The 12,239-nt window shown below is 37.6% G+C and overlaps 1 protein-coding gene across 2 annotated transcripts; it reads right to left on the bottom strand.

Annotated features, from left to right (window-relative positions):
- Positions 1 to 410: 410 nt before the first annotated feature.
- On the bottom strand, positions 411 to 8,081 carry EMB1865 (CRS1 / YhbY (CRM) domain-containing protein). 2 transcript variants are annotated; one of them, XM_059597448.2, is made up of 10 exons: positions 7,047 to 8,081; positions 5,750 to 6,215; positions 5,518 to 5,648; positions 4,896 to 5,423; positions 4,336 to 4,492; positions 3,967 to 4,259; positions 3,801 to 3,860; positions 2,040 to 2,123; positions 1,614 to 1,839; positions 411 to 891 (listed from the first exon to the last, which is right to left on the bottom strand). In XM_059597448.2, the coding sequence occupies exons 1-9, from the start codon at positions 7,902 to 7,904 to the stop codon at positions 1,678 to 1,680; spliced, it is 2,739 nt and encodes a 912-aa protein (XP_059453431.1). In that variant the 5' UTR covers positions 7,905 to 8,081; the 3' UTR covers positions 411 to 891; positions 1,614 to 1,677. The 2 variants fall into 2 exon arrangements, with proteins under 2 accessions (XP_059453431.1, XP_059453430.1); XM_059597447.2 differs by having other exon boundaries at positions 411 to 888; positions 7,047 to 8,080.
- Between the last annotated feature and the right edge of the window lie 4,158 nt (positions 8,082 to 12,239).

Below are 12,239 nucleotides of genomic sequence, written 5' to 3'. Positions count from 1 at the left end.
AATAAATAAATGTAAAAAGTAGCATTAATTGCCTCTTATTACATTATAAATCATGTATCCAATTCTACATACAAGTATAATAAAATTATGAGTGCCTTCATAAGTCGCACCGAAAGAATTCCCTCACTAATATTCTTCCAATTCTGTCAAATCCCCTTCAAAATTTTATGCAAAGATATTGAATGAAGTCAATAGTTCAAGTTACAATACTTATCACATCACAGAATAATCGAGAGAAAAATGCTACGTTTTCTTTCAAGTGCTTACTTCCTTGTATGACAGTAAAAATCACCATTGATATACCATATAACTCATCAAAAATTCAATGGTCATTTTTACTATCACATCAGCAAATGAGCACTTAGAGCTCATGTGAAAGTACATGCAGCATTTCTCATAAGCGAGAGAGAGAACAACCCTGCGGTTGTGACGACTACAACCGAAATAGTTGTCATTTTGCACTTTATTACCACCAGAATACATAAACTAGATGTAATTGTCAGAATGCTTTGTATTACAAAGGCACTATACATTGACAACTTTGAAGTTGTGAAGCAATTCGGGCTAAAAAAATTAAGCTTGTCCGATGAATGGCAGACTCACAATAAACAGACCTGGTAAAATCTGCTAACCAAGCTTTCACCAGAGCTAAAACCAGCAACATAAAAAATGATCTTACAAGACCAGTTTGCTGTTGTAGAGGATGGGGTATTGCACGTGGCATACTGCATGAATAAAACCTTTCCCTTTGGAGCAACTCGCTAGGTCAAAACTTCATTAAGAATGAAATGTTAATGAGTTCGAGGACTTTCACCTTCATCCATGCATATGAGAACTAAGGAAGAAAAATCATCCATGCTCTGGTCCAGGCCATCCATGCCAAATCACCTGCTGGGGAAGATCAGAAGCGTTTATTCAACAATAAGCAATGCTTGCCACGGCCAACAAGGTAGTCAGATTATTCATACAAAAAGATCAGAGGTCAGAAATACAAGCACAACAATGATTTACTGGACATGTTAAGTACCAAAATTGCACCCAAACTGGATCACATCAACTGGTAGTGACTTTTTTATCTGCACATTAAATATAGAACAAACATAGCCTAGAAGACGTCCCTCTGTTCTTAAGTGGAGAAGTAAATATACACCCTCGACGCTATTGATGAAAATTCCAAAATTTAAAATTCAAAAGTAATCCAAATTATTTTTCTGGATATGGATCACAGAGTGATCATATGGATCAGAAAAGAAAATTGCAATTATTTCATACATGGCCTAGGAGATTTCTTTTTTTTTTTTTTTTTTGATAAGTAAAAGGATGTTTTATTAAAAGCGTAAGGCGCCTTTACGTACACTGGAAGTATACAAGTGGAAACGCCTAACTAGAAAAAGAAAAGAGAAAGTCGAAGCTCACCCACAAAAGAACCCCAACAAACCCACCCAAAAACCCTCGAAAACAAATACCCAAAGAAGCCCAAAGCCCTCAAAACCCACACGAATCGGTACATCACAAGCTATGAATACACCAAAAAGAAGTAAACATACCCCAGATACTAGCAACAAGAAATTAAAAATTCAATAGAAACCTGGAAAGTGATCAGTAATGATTACCTGACTTGGACAAACGCAACGACAGGACTGCCAACCAAATCACTTCCTCGAAAGATTGAATATGTCAGTCATTCTTGGTCAAAGGATGATGGTCAATTCCAATGCTTGATATATTATTATCTTCATCCTCTTCCCAATCAGAGTCTTCATCATCGGCCTCTTCCCAATCAGTGTCTTCATCATCATCTTCACCATCAGAATTCATGCATGAAGCCTCATCCTCACTCTGCAGAAGAGAAGAAGTAATTGTTCTCAGAATATATATTTTTCACTTGTTATGAGAAATGAGATCATAAACAATCCTACAGGGCAAGCTGCAGATTCCAACCCCAGACCCATCTCACCTATGAGAGACTTTTTCACTATTGTAACCAGACAAGACTATCAATCAATTAAAAGTAGGTAGTGCAGAGAAAAATATCTCACTTGGGTGATCTCTGAGACGTTATCAATCTGCTTAGAATCTTCTGGGCTCCAGGCATTCTCATCCTCTGCATCTTGAGAAACACCCTGTGGATAATCAACAAAAAGTTCAGTTGCCCTAATTCTTGATGAAACTTTCATGAACAAATAAAAAAAAAAGAAAGAAATTTGTTTTTTTTTTTTAAAAAAAAAAAAAAAAAAAAAAAAAAAGAAAAGAAAAGAAAAAAAGAGAGAGAAACAGATAAGAATGATGTTAAAAATGAATAGAGTAAAAATATTTAATATTTAAACTCCTAGAATCAACATATATCAAATCCCAGAAGAATCAAAGTTTACCAAAGCTACTTAACATTTTTCTTTGATATGTAGAGTCAAAGGCATTGCTACTAATTTCTCTAGTAATATACCTAACAGTTCTCACTTGGCTTGTTGGCATGGTTTATTTATGACAAAAGCTAAGTGAAAGGTCGCAAAGGGTGATATCAGGCCAAGGAGAGAAATAAATGCCTAAACAGTGCATAATTTTGCAACATTGATGGCATAGGCAAAGGAGAGATTTGAAAACCAACACACCAACATAGTGAACACAAAAAATAATTTAAGCATATAATTGCAATAATTGCAACCATGCAAAATATTCACAGAAGGGTTAAGAAACATATGCTCTGTTAACATTAGGGAATCACAAAACCCCCCCTTTATAGCACGGTGGAGGGTGAGGTCGTGAGTTCAAGTCTCACCGAGTGTGTAACTCACAAATAATAATAAAAAATAAAAAAAATAAAAAACATTAGGAAATCACATAGCCTCCTTCAAGATGAAAGCTTATTATTTATGTTTTAGAAAGCTCAACCAAATTCTTTTCGGAGTATGTTTGGGATTGTGTTCAGAAATAGAGTTTTTAAAGTAAAAAATATATTTTTAGAAAAATATTCATTTTTAAGCTTTTTCCAAAAGTGCGTTTTAGCCCTTTTAAAACTAAAAAAATCAAAGAAGATAGCTTCATTTTTGAAAAATTTAACAAACAAATTAGCTTTTTGTTTGACACAACTTTTTAGTTACTAAAAGTACTTTTTAAGCTCCCTAACGCAATTACAAACAAACTCTTAAATATTAATCCCACATGGTTCGCACAACTATCAATCCTGCATATTGTCGGACCCAAGAATAGAGGCCAATGGACCTTCATTTACTCAAAAACCTTTTTTGTTATAAGTCCTTTGACCTCAAGGGAGGGGAGAGAGGAGATTCAAACTAGTGACCTCTGCTTCATAAAAGGTGGTTCACAGCTGATTGAGCTACCCCTTGGATATAAAGAGATTTTAAAAAGTTAAAGGGAAAACTTTTCAACAGTTTAGATCAGTTAACCCTTATATCTATTTTGGATAAGTCAGTTAACCCTTATATATACTTTAAAAAGATTTCAAACTATCATCAAATAATTATTTTGGCGGTCTATGAAAATTAGTCATTTACAAAATGAATCAAGCACAAAGAAGTCTTATAATTTGACTTAACTTGAATTACTCATGTAAATAACAGACATAAATATGATATATATTCCTACACACACAGCAAATCAGATCTTACTTCAGCAAAATCATACAGGCAGGAAGGAGAAACCATATTAGTGGGAGTCGAGATATGCAAAACCAAGGTTTCACAAATTTAATGAATAGACGGAAAGAATTAAGTGACAGAAACAAGAGTATAAGTTTTTATATACAGAAGTGGGGTGGGGGGGGAGAATAAAACTATACTTACAAGTTCTTTTTTCATTTGCTCTATGTTTTTCTCCAATTCAGATATGTGCTGACTAAGAGCCTGCACAGTAATTTGACATGAATGCAACATTAAGGACATATCCAGAATTGGAAATAGCAAAATACTGTGCATTTTCATAACAAAATGGAGACATAAATGATGGAACCTCATGACGTTGCATGGCCACTGAACGCTTTAGTGCCTTTGCCTTTGTTAACAAGTTTCTTGGCCTTATGCTAATAGGCCGTCGATAATTCTTTCCACGATAATAAATAAGAGCATAGCCTTTAGGGACTCTTTCTATTGCCACTAGTATTCCACCACTCTCATATTGCAATAACCTTGCTGTGTCTTCGACAAAAGCAAGGGTCTTTTGTTTAGAAATTAGTTTCACAAGTTCTCTATGCTTCCAATGCAAATGCATATTCTCAATGACGCCATCAAAAACACCACGAATGCCTGATCCATACAATTCAGACCATAAGTGTTTGAGCTCAGAATATGAAATTCACTAAATAAAATGAGAAACACCCACCAACAGGCAAGTAGGCCTTCATTCTTAAACCAACCCTGCGAAACATAACCCGTTCCTCATCAGTGATTGTTTCCTGGTCAGGATCAGGACCAGCAGGAAGCATTGATGCTTCAATTTTAGATAAGAGTCTTTCTGCTCTAAGCTTTTTGGCTTGGGCCTGTCAATGCAACAAAGAACCAAAATTAAACAAAAATTAAAGAAAAACAAAAACATGGCAAATGACACTTTAATCCTTGAGCTATTAATCAAATTGTGACACAAAATTTAAACTTAGAAGATCTTTATTTGGGAAAATAGACTACACTAATTAAATATTCTTTCTCAAGGGACCAGAGGAATATTTCCAAAATGTGAAGTGGAATGAGAAAGGGACCAGAGGAATATTTCTCCAATTGCAAGCAAACTAAAATTAAGCGCACATTCTACACATAGCCTATTTCTGTTTTCGATATTTGGTTCCTTTAGGAAAGCAACTGGATTTATTAGGCTCAAGATAATGCAAATACTTTTCACGCATTTAATTTTCAGATACACACACCCCCACACAGAGAACAACTTACAACTACTAATTTATGTTCAATTCGTTTCACAAGCCTAGCACTCTTAGCTTTGGAAGCTTCTTCAATCATCTTCTCACGTTCTCCAGCAGATATATCTCTTCCCCAACGGGCTTGAGCCTCATAAAACTCAGCCAAAGTGCCAGCAAGTGCCTGCCCTTCATCTTCACCTGCTTGAGTTACATCCAGTGCTCCATGCTGCACTTTGTTTTCCACTTCTTCACCTGTTTGAGCTACATCCACTGCTCCACACTGCACTTTCTCTTCCACATCTTGACTCTGTTTTGTCAATTCTTGTCTTTCAGCCAAAGCAGTGGCTACACTTGTTGGAAGTACCTGTCTTTCATCTTCACCTGATTGAGCTGCATCCACCACTCTGCACCGCACTTCCTCTTCTACATCTTGGATCCGTTTAGCCAATTCCTGTCTTTCAGTCAAAGCGGTAGCTACACTTGGTGGGAGAAAGTCCTTCCCACGGTATATGACAATGTAATATTTGTTTCTAAGCAGTAATACCCCTCCAGTTAAATTCTGCACGATAGGTGCAACTTAAAATTAGTCTGCTTAGTTGTTATTAGGAAAATACATCATTAATGTCCTGAACAAGATAAGCACAGAAACACACCTTTATCTCCTCAGCCATCAGTTTGTTATTTGTATTCTGGATACCTCGTTTAACAGCAATCTTCGCCACTACGCTTTTCTCCCAAAGTTTAATAATAGCAGATGCCAACCCCTGATGGTTTCTATTTCTCCCTTCATAAGGGATTCAGAAAAAAAAAATAAATAAATAAATAATTAGTGTCATAAATAGACATATAAACATAAATAAAAGTACCCATAGAAGGTGAAAATACCAAGCGCAAAATGACAGGGAAGTGATTTAGCAAGTTTCCTAAGATTAGTCATCTCTGCATTGGTCAGTCGTGATCGCATTCCAGTAGGAAGAAGCCTGAAAGGTGTTTTATAACCAGGAATCTTTTGAGGAAGTAAATCCGCATCAACAGGAAGTACTCCTGTACCCCACCATTCAACAAAACGAGGACCTAAACCATCTAGTAGACTGTTGTACTCAGCTTCTGCCTCTGTCATGCTCACAGGACGGTATGGATTTCTCAAAGCTGGCTCACTCTTTTCCAGACTTGGAGTTGCACCACTGTCACTTGTTGTTGTGGAACTGTCAGCAGAAGAAACATCTGGAACAAAAAGAGCATCACCTTCCCTAACATCAGGCTGGTGTCTAGAAGGCCCTTTGTAATTACTCCCCCGGTACACCACCATGACACTCCCTGACTTCCATATAACTAACCCTCCTGTTCGTCGCTGGCCATCACTACAAGCAGTCAGTTTACATAGTCCCCAATTTTTTTCAATTATATGACTTTCACATATAATAAGAAAATGAAATAACAGCATATACCAGACAGCTACCAGATTTCAATTTATGAGATGACCGCTAGTAGAAGAACTAATAGCATCAATGTAAGACCTCAAAATCCCAAGAGACAAGTCAAGGTACCAAAGGATGTGAGATATTCAAATTTCTGAAACAGATAGATAGAGAGTATTACTATCTCTCAAAGAGATGCTTCTTCCCTCTACAGCGCTTTTTGATTCACAATGAGAAAATTCGCGTAACTGTTATATCCAAAGTTGTCAACAATCCTACAACATACTAACAACTTATTAAATGTTCCCCAGATTCTTATTTCATCATCTAGACCTACATTTTTGAAAACTTGGTGTCACCATGATGTGCCTTGGGCAACAAGGATGCATAATGAAAGTAGGATCTTTCTCAAGGGTACCTCTAAGGCATAATTCTTGAAATCCCAACCATAATCTTTAGTTAAACATTCCAAATTTTGCCACCTTAACGTTCACCATCTCAGCAAGAACCTTGATTTTTCCTTTATTGTGTTTCTTTTATAGTTATGTTAAACAACAATCAGGTATCTATAATGATACACTAGATTTTCTTAGGTAACTTCACGCAGAGGTTTTAAATTCCTAATCATAAATTGACATGATTTGATTAACAACTATATCTATTTTTTTCTTCATAAATGAAGATTAATCAGAATGTCAAACTAATTTATCACACAATTCAGTCCAGTTCAGAAGCAGAAGCCGAGAAACCAAGCAATGACCAACCTCGACGATCTCGTGCGCTGTCTTCATATCGTGCGCGAGCACCTCGTGAAACTTGAGCCTCACCAGCTCCTCCTTCCTCCACTTGAAATGGATTTTCTCCAACACCTCCTTTGTGAGCCCGGCCTTGGGCACGCTGATCCTCTCTCTCACCACCATCCCCATCCCCCTCAACCTCCTCAGCTCCTCGTCCTCGATCGTCAACTCCGCCAACGTCGGCGCCTTCGCTACCACTTTCCTCTCCCTCCTCGGCCTCCCACTCTCTTCAACCTTCTCTTCCTCCCTCTCCCACGGCAAAACGTCGTCGCTTCCACCGCTCTCGTCCTCCACCAACATCAAATCCGGCCGAACCCACTCTCTCTGCAACAAATCCCCCAGCTTCTCCTCCCCAGTCACCGGCATTGCATCGTCACCATCTATCCCATCCGGTTGTTCGTCCTCCTCGCCGTCCGCTCCTAACCCTAGGTGCCGCAAACGGAGCACGATTCTCTCGATTGCGTTCTGTCCTTTGTCTCTATCCAAGTACCGAGTCGCCGCTCGGTCACCGTCGTCCTTTTTGTGGTGGGTGACTTTGCGTGGTTCGACGGGAGGGCTGGGAGAGGGCCACTTGTTGAGCCAGGGGGCGGAGTTGGCCCTGGGCTTGGCGGCCGGGGAGGGCTTGGGGTTTGCGTCGCCGCCGTGCTCAGTGGTGGAGGTGGTGGAGGAGCTTCGGAGAGAGGAGAAGGGCTTGAGAATGTGAAATGACAGATTTGGGGCCGAGGAGAAGAGGAGGTTCACAGAGTGAGTGTGGGAGTGGGAGGAGGTGAGTGGGAGTGAGCTCCTCAGTGGCAGTTCCGATAGTTTCGCCGTCGCGAAGGCCATTTCTGGTTTTCTTCGGTGAATTAAGCTTAGTGGCGTCTTGGCTCTTGATTCATTGTTTGGATGCCTGGAAAGTTGGGAGATATGAGATGTTAGAGAGGTTGGAGAGGAAGGACTCTGGAGTGGAATTCTCTGTCGGGAGGGAGAGATGAAGATAAGATAATTGTGGGAAAATTGGGATATTTTCTTTAAGTTTTGCTCTTTTTCTTTTTTTTTTTTTCCTTCTTTTTTGCTTTTTCTTTTTTTATTCTTTGCTTATATACAGAAAACTAAGTCCAGAAACTACATTTTTATTTGATAGCTGTCCTCAATTTTTTTTCTTTTTTTCTTTTTTTTTAATATGTCGTATCAAAGAAGGAAAATGAGAAACAAATATTTAAACTAGTAACATCCGTTTTATAAAACGCATCTTTAGCCTATTAAACTACTTTTTGAAGATATATTAGTGGCAACTTCAACCATTTTTTATTCAAAGCTATTTACTATAAAAATAATTATATCTGTCACTCTCATTATCCATTCCCAAAAACTATGTGGCATGGCCAAGTAATACTGCTATATGGATACATCACCACATCCTCTCTCATCCTCAAAGCATATGTGACATGGTCCCTCGTAGCATTTTATGTATAAATATATTATTTTGTTAGTTAAGAGGTCCACGCCACACAGGCTTTAGGGAATGGGGAATGGGGTGACGAATAAAATTACTAAGCGTAGTTTTTCAAACCAAAAAACCAATCTCCATGTACCAATTGCTATGAAGGACTACCACACATAGACGGTGGGGGATAGGAGCAATATATGACATTACTCTTACTACATAACTATAATTAACCAATCAAATGTTCAAAAGTTAGAGGCCTCTTGCCAGCATCATGAACAGAAATCTAAGCACCCATATAGGTCATCTCCATCAATCTCCTTTGATGACATTTGAAAAATCACTACAATTTTACAGATAGTTGTGTGAGTCCACCGCTCAGCAAGCAAAAGTTTTATGACCTAAATGTGTGCAATGTGAAGCCCCTTTTTTCTTTTGAAATTTCTCATACTAGTGCTTTACAAAACAATTATCACAATGCATGGTTTTCACAAAATGTTTGCTTATAAAATCTCATAACCGTTTTACAATTAATACATAATAATATAATCAAACTAATTTTCCCTTGCATTTTCTTTACTATATATATTATGTTACACCCCATAATATGAAGTGAGTAAAATAGTTTACAACATGCTTGTAATGTAAAATATCATTTCAAATACTAATAGATAAATTGTGATGCTTCGTTTGCTAATGCTTTTGAAAATGAGAATGCTAAGTGCTCTCTTAGTGTTCTTCCAGTCTTAAGTGAATATTATTTTATTAAAAAAAAAAACTAGCCCTTATTTCTCTCATCTGATTTTTAGAAAATAATATTTACCTAAAACTAAGAGAATACCTAATTTTCAAAATAATTCTATTTCAAATTTCTAAGTAAAGAATAAGTTTACAATGTGATAAAAATTGGTTTTGTACTTAGAGAACAACAACTTTTGGTGTAAATCAAAAATGATTGCCAATGATTGGTATTAATCATTGGAAGATCTAACTTCCACTGGATTCACAAATAGGGGTTGACCCAACTAAATTAATATTTAATAAATTATTTTTTTAAAAAAAAAATGGTAACTTTCGTAGAACCTTCAAGCCTCCCACTGCACGCTACAGTACCTGAAACTGATTCCACTTCCGCTTTTATTTTTATGCAAGTTGGGCTTTCACCAACTGTGTTTTTCACCTATTGGTGCAGGGTCAAAAAAAGGGTAGACATCTTAAATCCATATAATAGCATTAATTGAAATAAGATAAATTATGGAAAAAAAAAAACTGATCTTGGTCTTGGTGCCTCTCACTACACGTATGGACTAACAACAAATACCCTTACGCTTACTTTTGTCGTTAATGGGCTAACATTGTGGAAATAGATGATATATGCATAATGCAAAAAATAGGCAACCATCTTCAATAGGTTTAAACAAACAATAGTTCGCCCCAGCTACATAGTACCGAACGATGCATTATTGTTATCCTACTAACAAGTGATCAATTACTATAAACAAAATTATCCTTCTTCCAGGTTTAACAACAAACTATAAACAACCGGTTACCATTAATGCAATGCCACCAAGATGTGCTTCAAGCAAATAAGAGCACTAGTAGTAGGAGTACTCCTAGGCAACATAAACAGCAGACGACCAAACCAACACAACATCGCATAGCATTATTGAGCCACAGGTTGCCCAATGCACCGCTACTACCATGTACACCCACTTCTAAGACATCAGCCGATGGTGTTGATATATTTTCCAACAACTCATCGTCCCAATGTGCTCGCCCTTGCTAGGACGAGCACGGTGACAAATTTTGTAGTAGCTCATCTTCCCAATGGAAACTACCTGGATGATTCTGTAGTAACACCAATCGATCATGGATAGAATATCAATGTATTAAAAGGTAAATGCATATTAATAGTTGAAGTACCTCGTTCAAATCAGCTAGTGTTGTCTCAATGTGAAGAGTGACTATTATGTTTAGGGCCACAAAAAATAATGACAACACATACGACTTTTAACATGTTTGCTATACCTATCCCACTAGTTCAAAGATTACAACTATATGTGAACATCTAATTGTGCATAATTGTCAATGCAGAGTTACAAACAAGACGCAAAAATAACCAACGAATTATTGATACAAATTTCAATTCAAAAGCCAATGATAATTTTTCCTTCAATGTAAGTCAAACGATCCAGTCGTGTATTACTGTATAGGTTAAGGAAAAACATTGCATACCTTGTATAGGGAACACTTGTAAAAGCGCCTCATGTAGTTCCTGTCGATTCTAGAAACAAGTAGTTTCATCAGTCCAGCACCACATGTACATTGCATCTCAAGCTCCATAACTATTCTTAACATATAGATAAAGCCAACCAAAATGGAATACATGTAAAATATAAGTCCAACAACCGACATAGTCATACGTATAAATTATCAAAATGGCATAGATATAAATATGAGACCACAACCGACATAATTATACGTAGCAAGTACCAAATTGACATAGAGAAATAAAAGGAGTCCACAACCGACGTAATTATACATACCAAGTACCAAAACGACAAACATAAAAGTCCACAACTGACATGCCCATACATAGCATGTTCGCAGCACACTTTGCTCACACACATTTTCAAGCACAAGCAAATGTGCTATAATGTCGAGCCATACACAAAAGGCATTGTCCCATGACACATCATATAGCATAAAATAATAAAAAGTACTGTCGGTAGGCTATCAAAACAAGAATATCACCATAGTTGCATTGCAATACCCAACCCATGTCAGTTCGGCGGGTGGATATTATTCCACATCAACTGCGTAATTTGGGCCCTAATGTTTGCCATGATCAAAGCAGCTTTTTCAAAGAAGTCATAGTGGTTGAGGTAATCAGCACCATTGCCAAGATTCACAGGAGGGGCATGTTCAAAGAACATATCATTGCGGTCAACCTGGCGGATGAAGTTGTGCAGTGTGCAACATGCATTGACTACAAGAGGCTGGCGACACATTTTGTACTTGGGCATGTCATTTAGCACATGGAAACACCTTTTCAGCATTCCAAAGTAGCATTCAATTACCATACAAAGCAACGAATGACGATAATTGAAAAATTCTTTGAACCCTCAAGGGTCACCACAATTTCAAAAATCATGCAAATGATATCTTTCTCTACGATAGGGGGGGAGGTATCCTTTTGCGCATGAGAACCCAAAGTCAACTAAGTAATAGTGACTTGCAAGTAGACATGCCCTTGTGTGAGTAGATATTAGACAACCTTATTTATAAATATTGACATATGGTTGTGGAGAGAAGACACTCACATTCTGGCGGTGTAGGAAATTCATTCTCAGGTCTAGTTATGGCATCTTAGAAGACCCCTGAGTTATTGGCTAGTTTGGTTGTCCCCTCCCACCCGCTATAAACGAACGTGAACATCATGTCGAAGTCACAAGCACACACTACATTTTGGGACACGATTGCCTTTCGCCCTCGAAATGCGTTTTTTTTTCTGGCCGGAACCCAAGCTTGAATATGGCTACCATCAATGTCCCCCTACACAGTCCTAACATGCAAAATATTGGGAAACAATTGAATGGTTAGGTAGGTCCCAAATAAATTCAAATACCCACGGACTACCGAAAATATATACATACCTCAAACCAGGAAAAATATTTTGGATTGCCCTGTATTTATGGGTGCACTCCGTCAAGCTGCCTAGGCCTTATAAAAGT

The sequence above is a fragment of the Corylus avellana genome, chromosome 7 (assembly GCF_965113065.1).
Source record: "Corylus avellana chromosome 7, dhCorAvel1.hap1.2, whole genome shotgun sequence".
NCBI lineage: Eukaryota > Viridiplantae > Streptophyta > Magnoliopsida > Fagales > Betulaceae > Corylus > Corylus avellana.
This window is presented reverse-complemented; position numbering and strand designations above follow the sequence as displayed.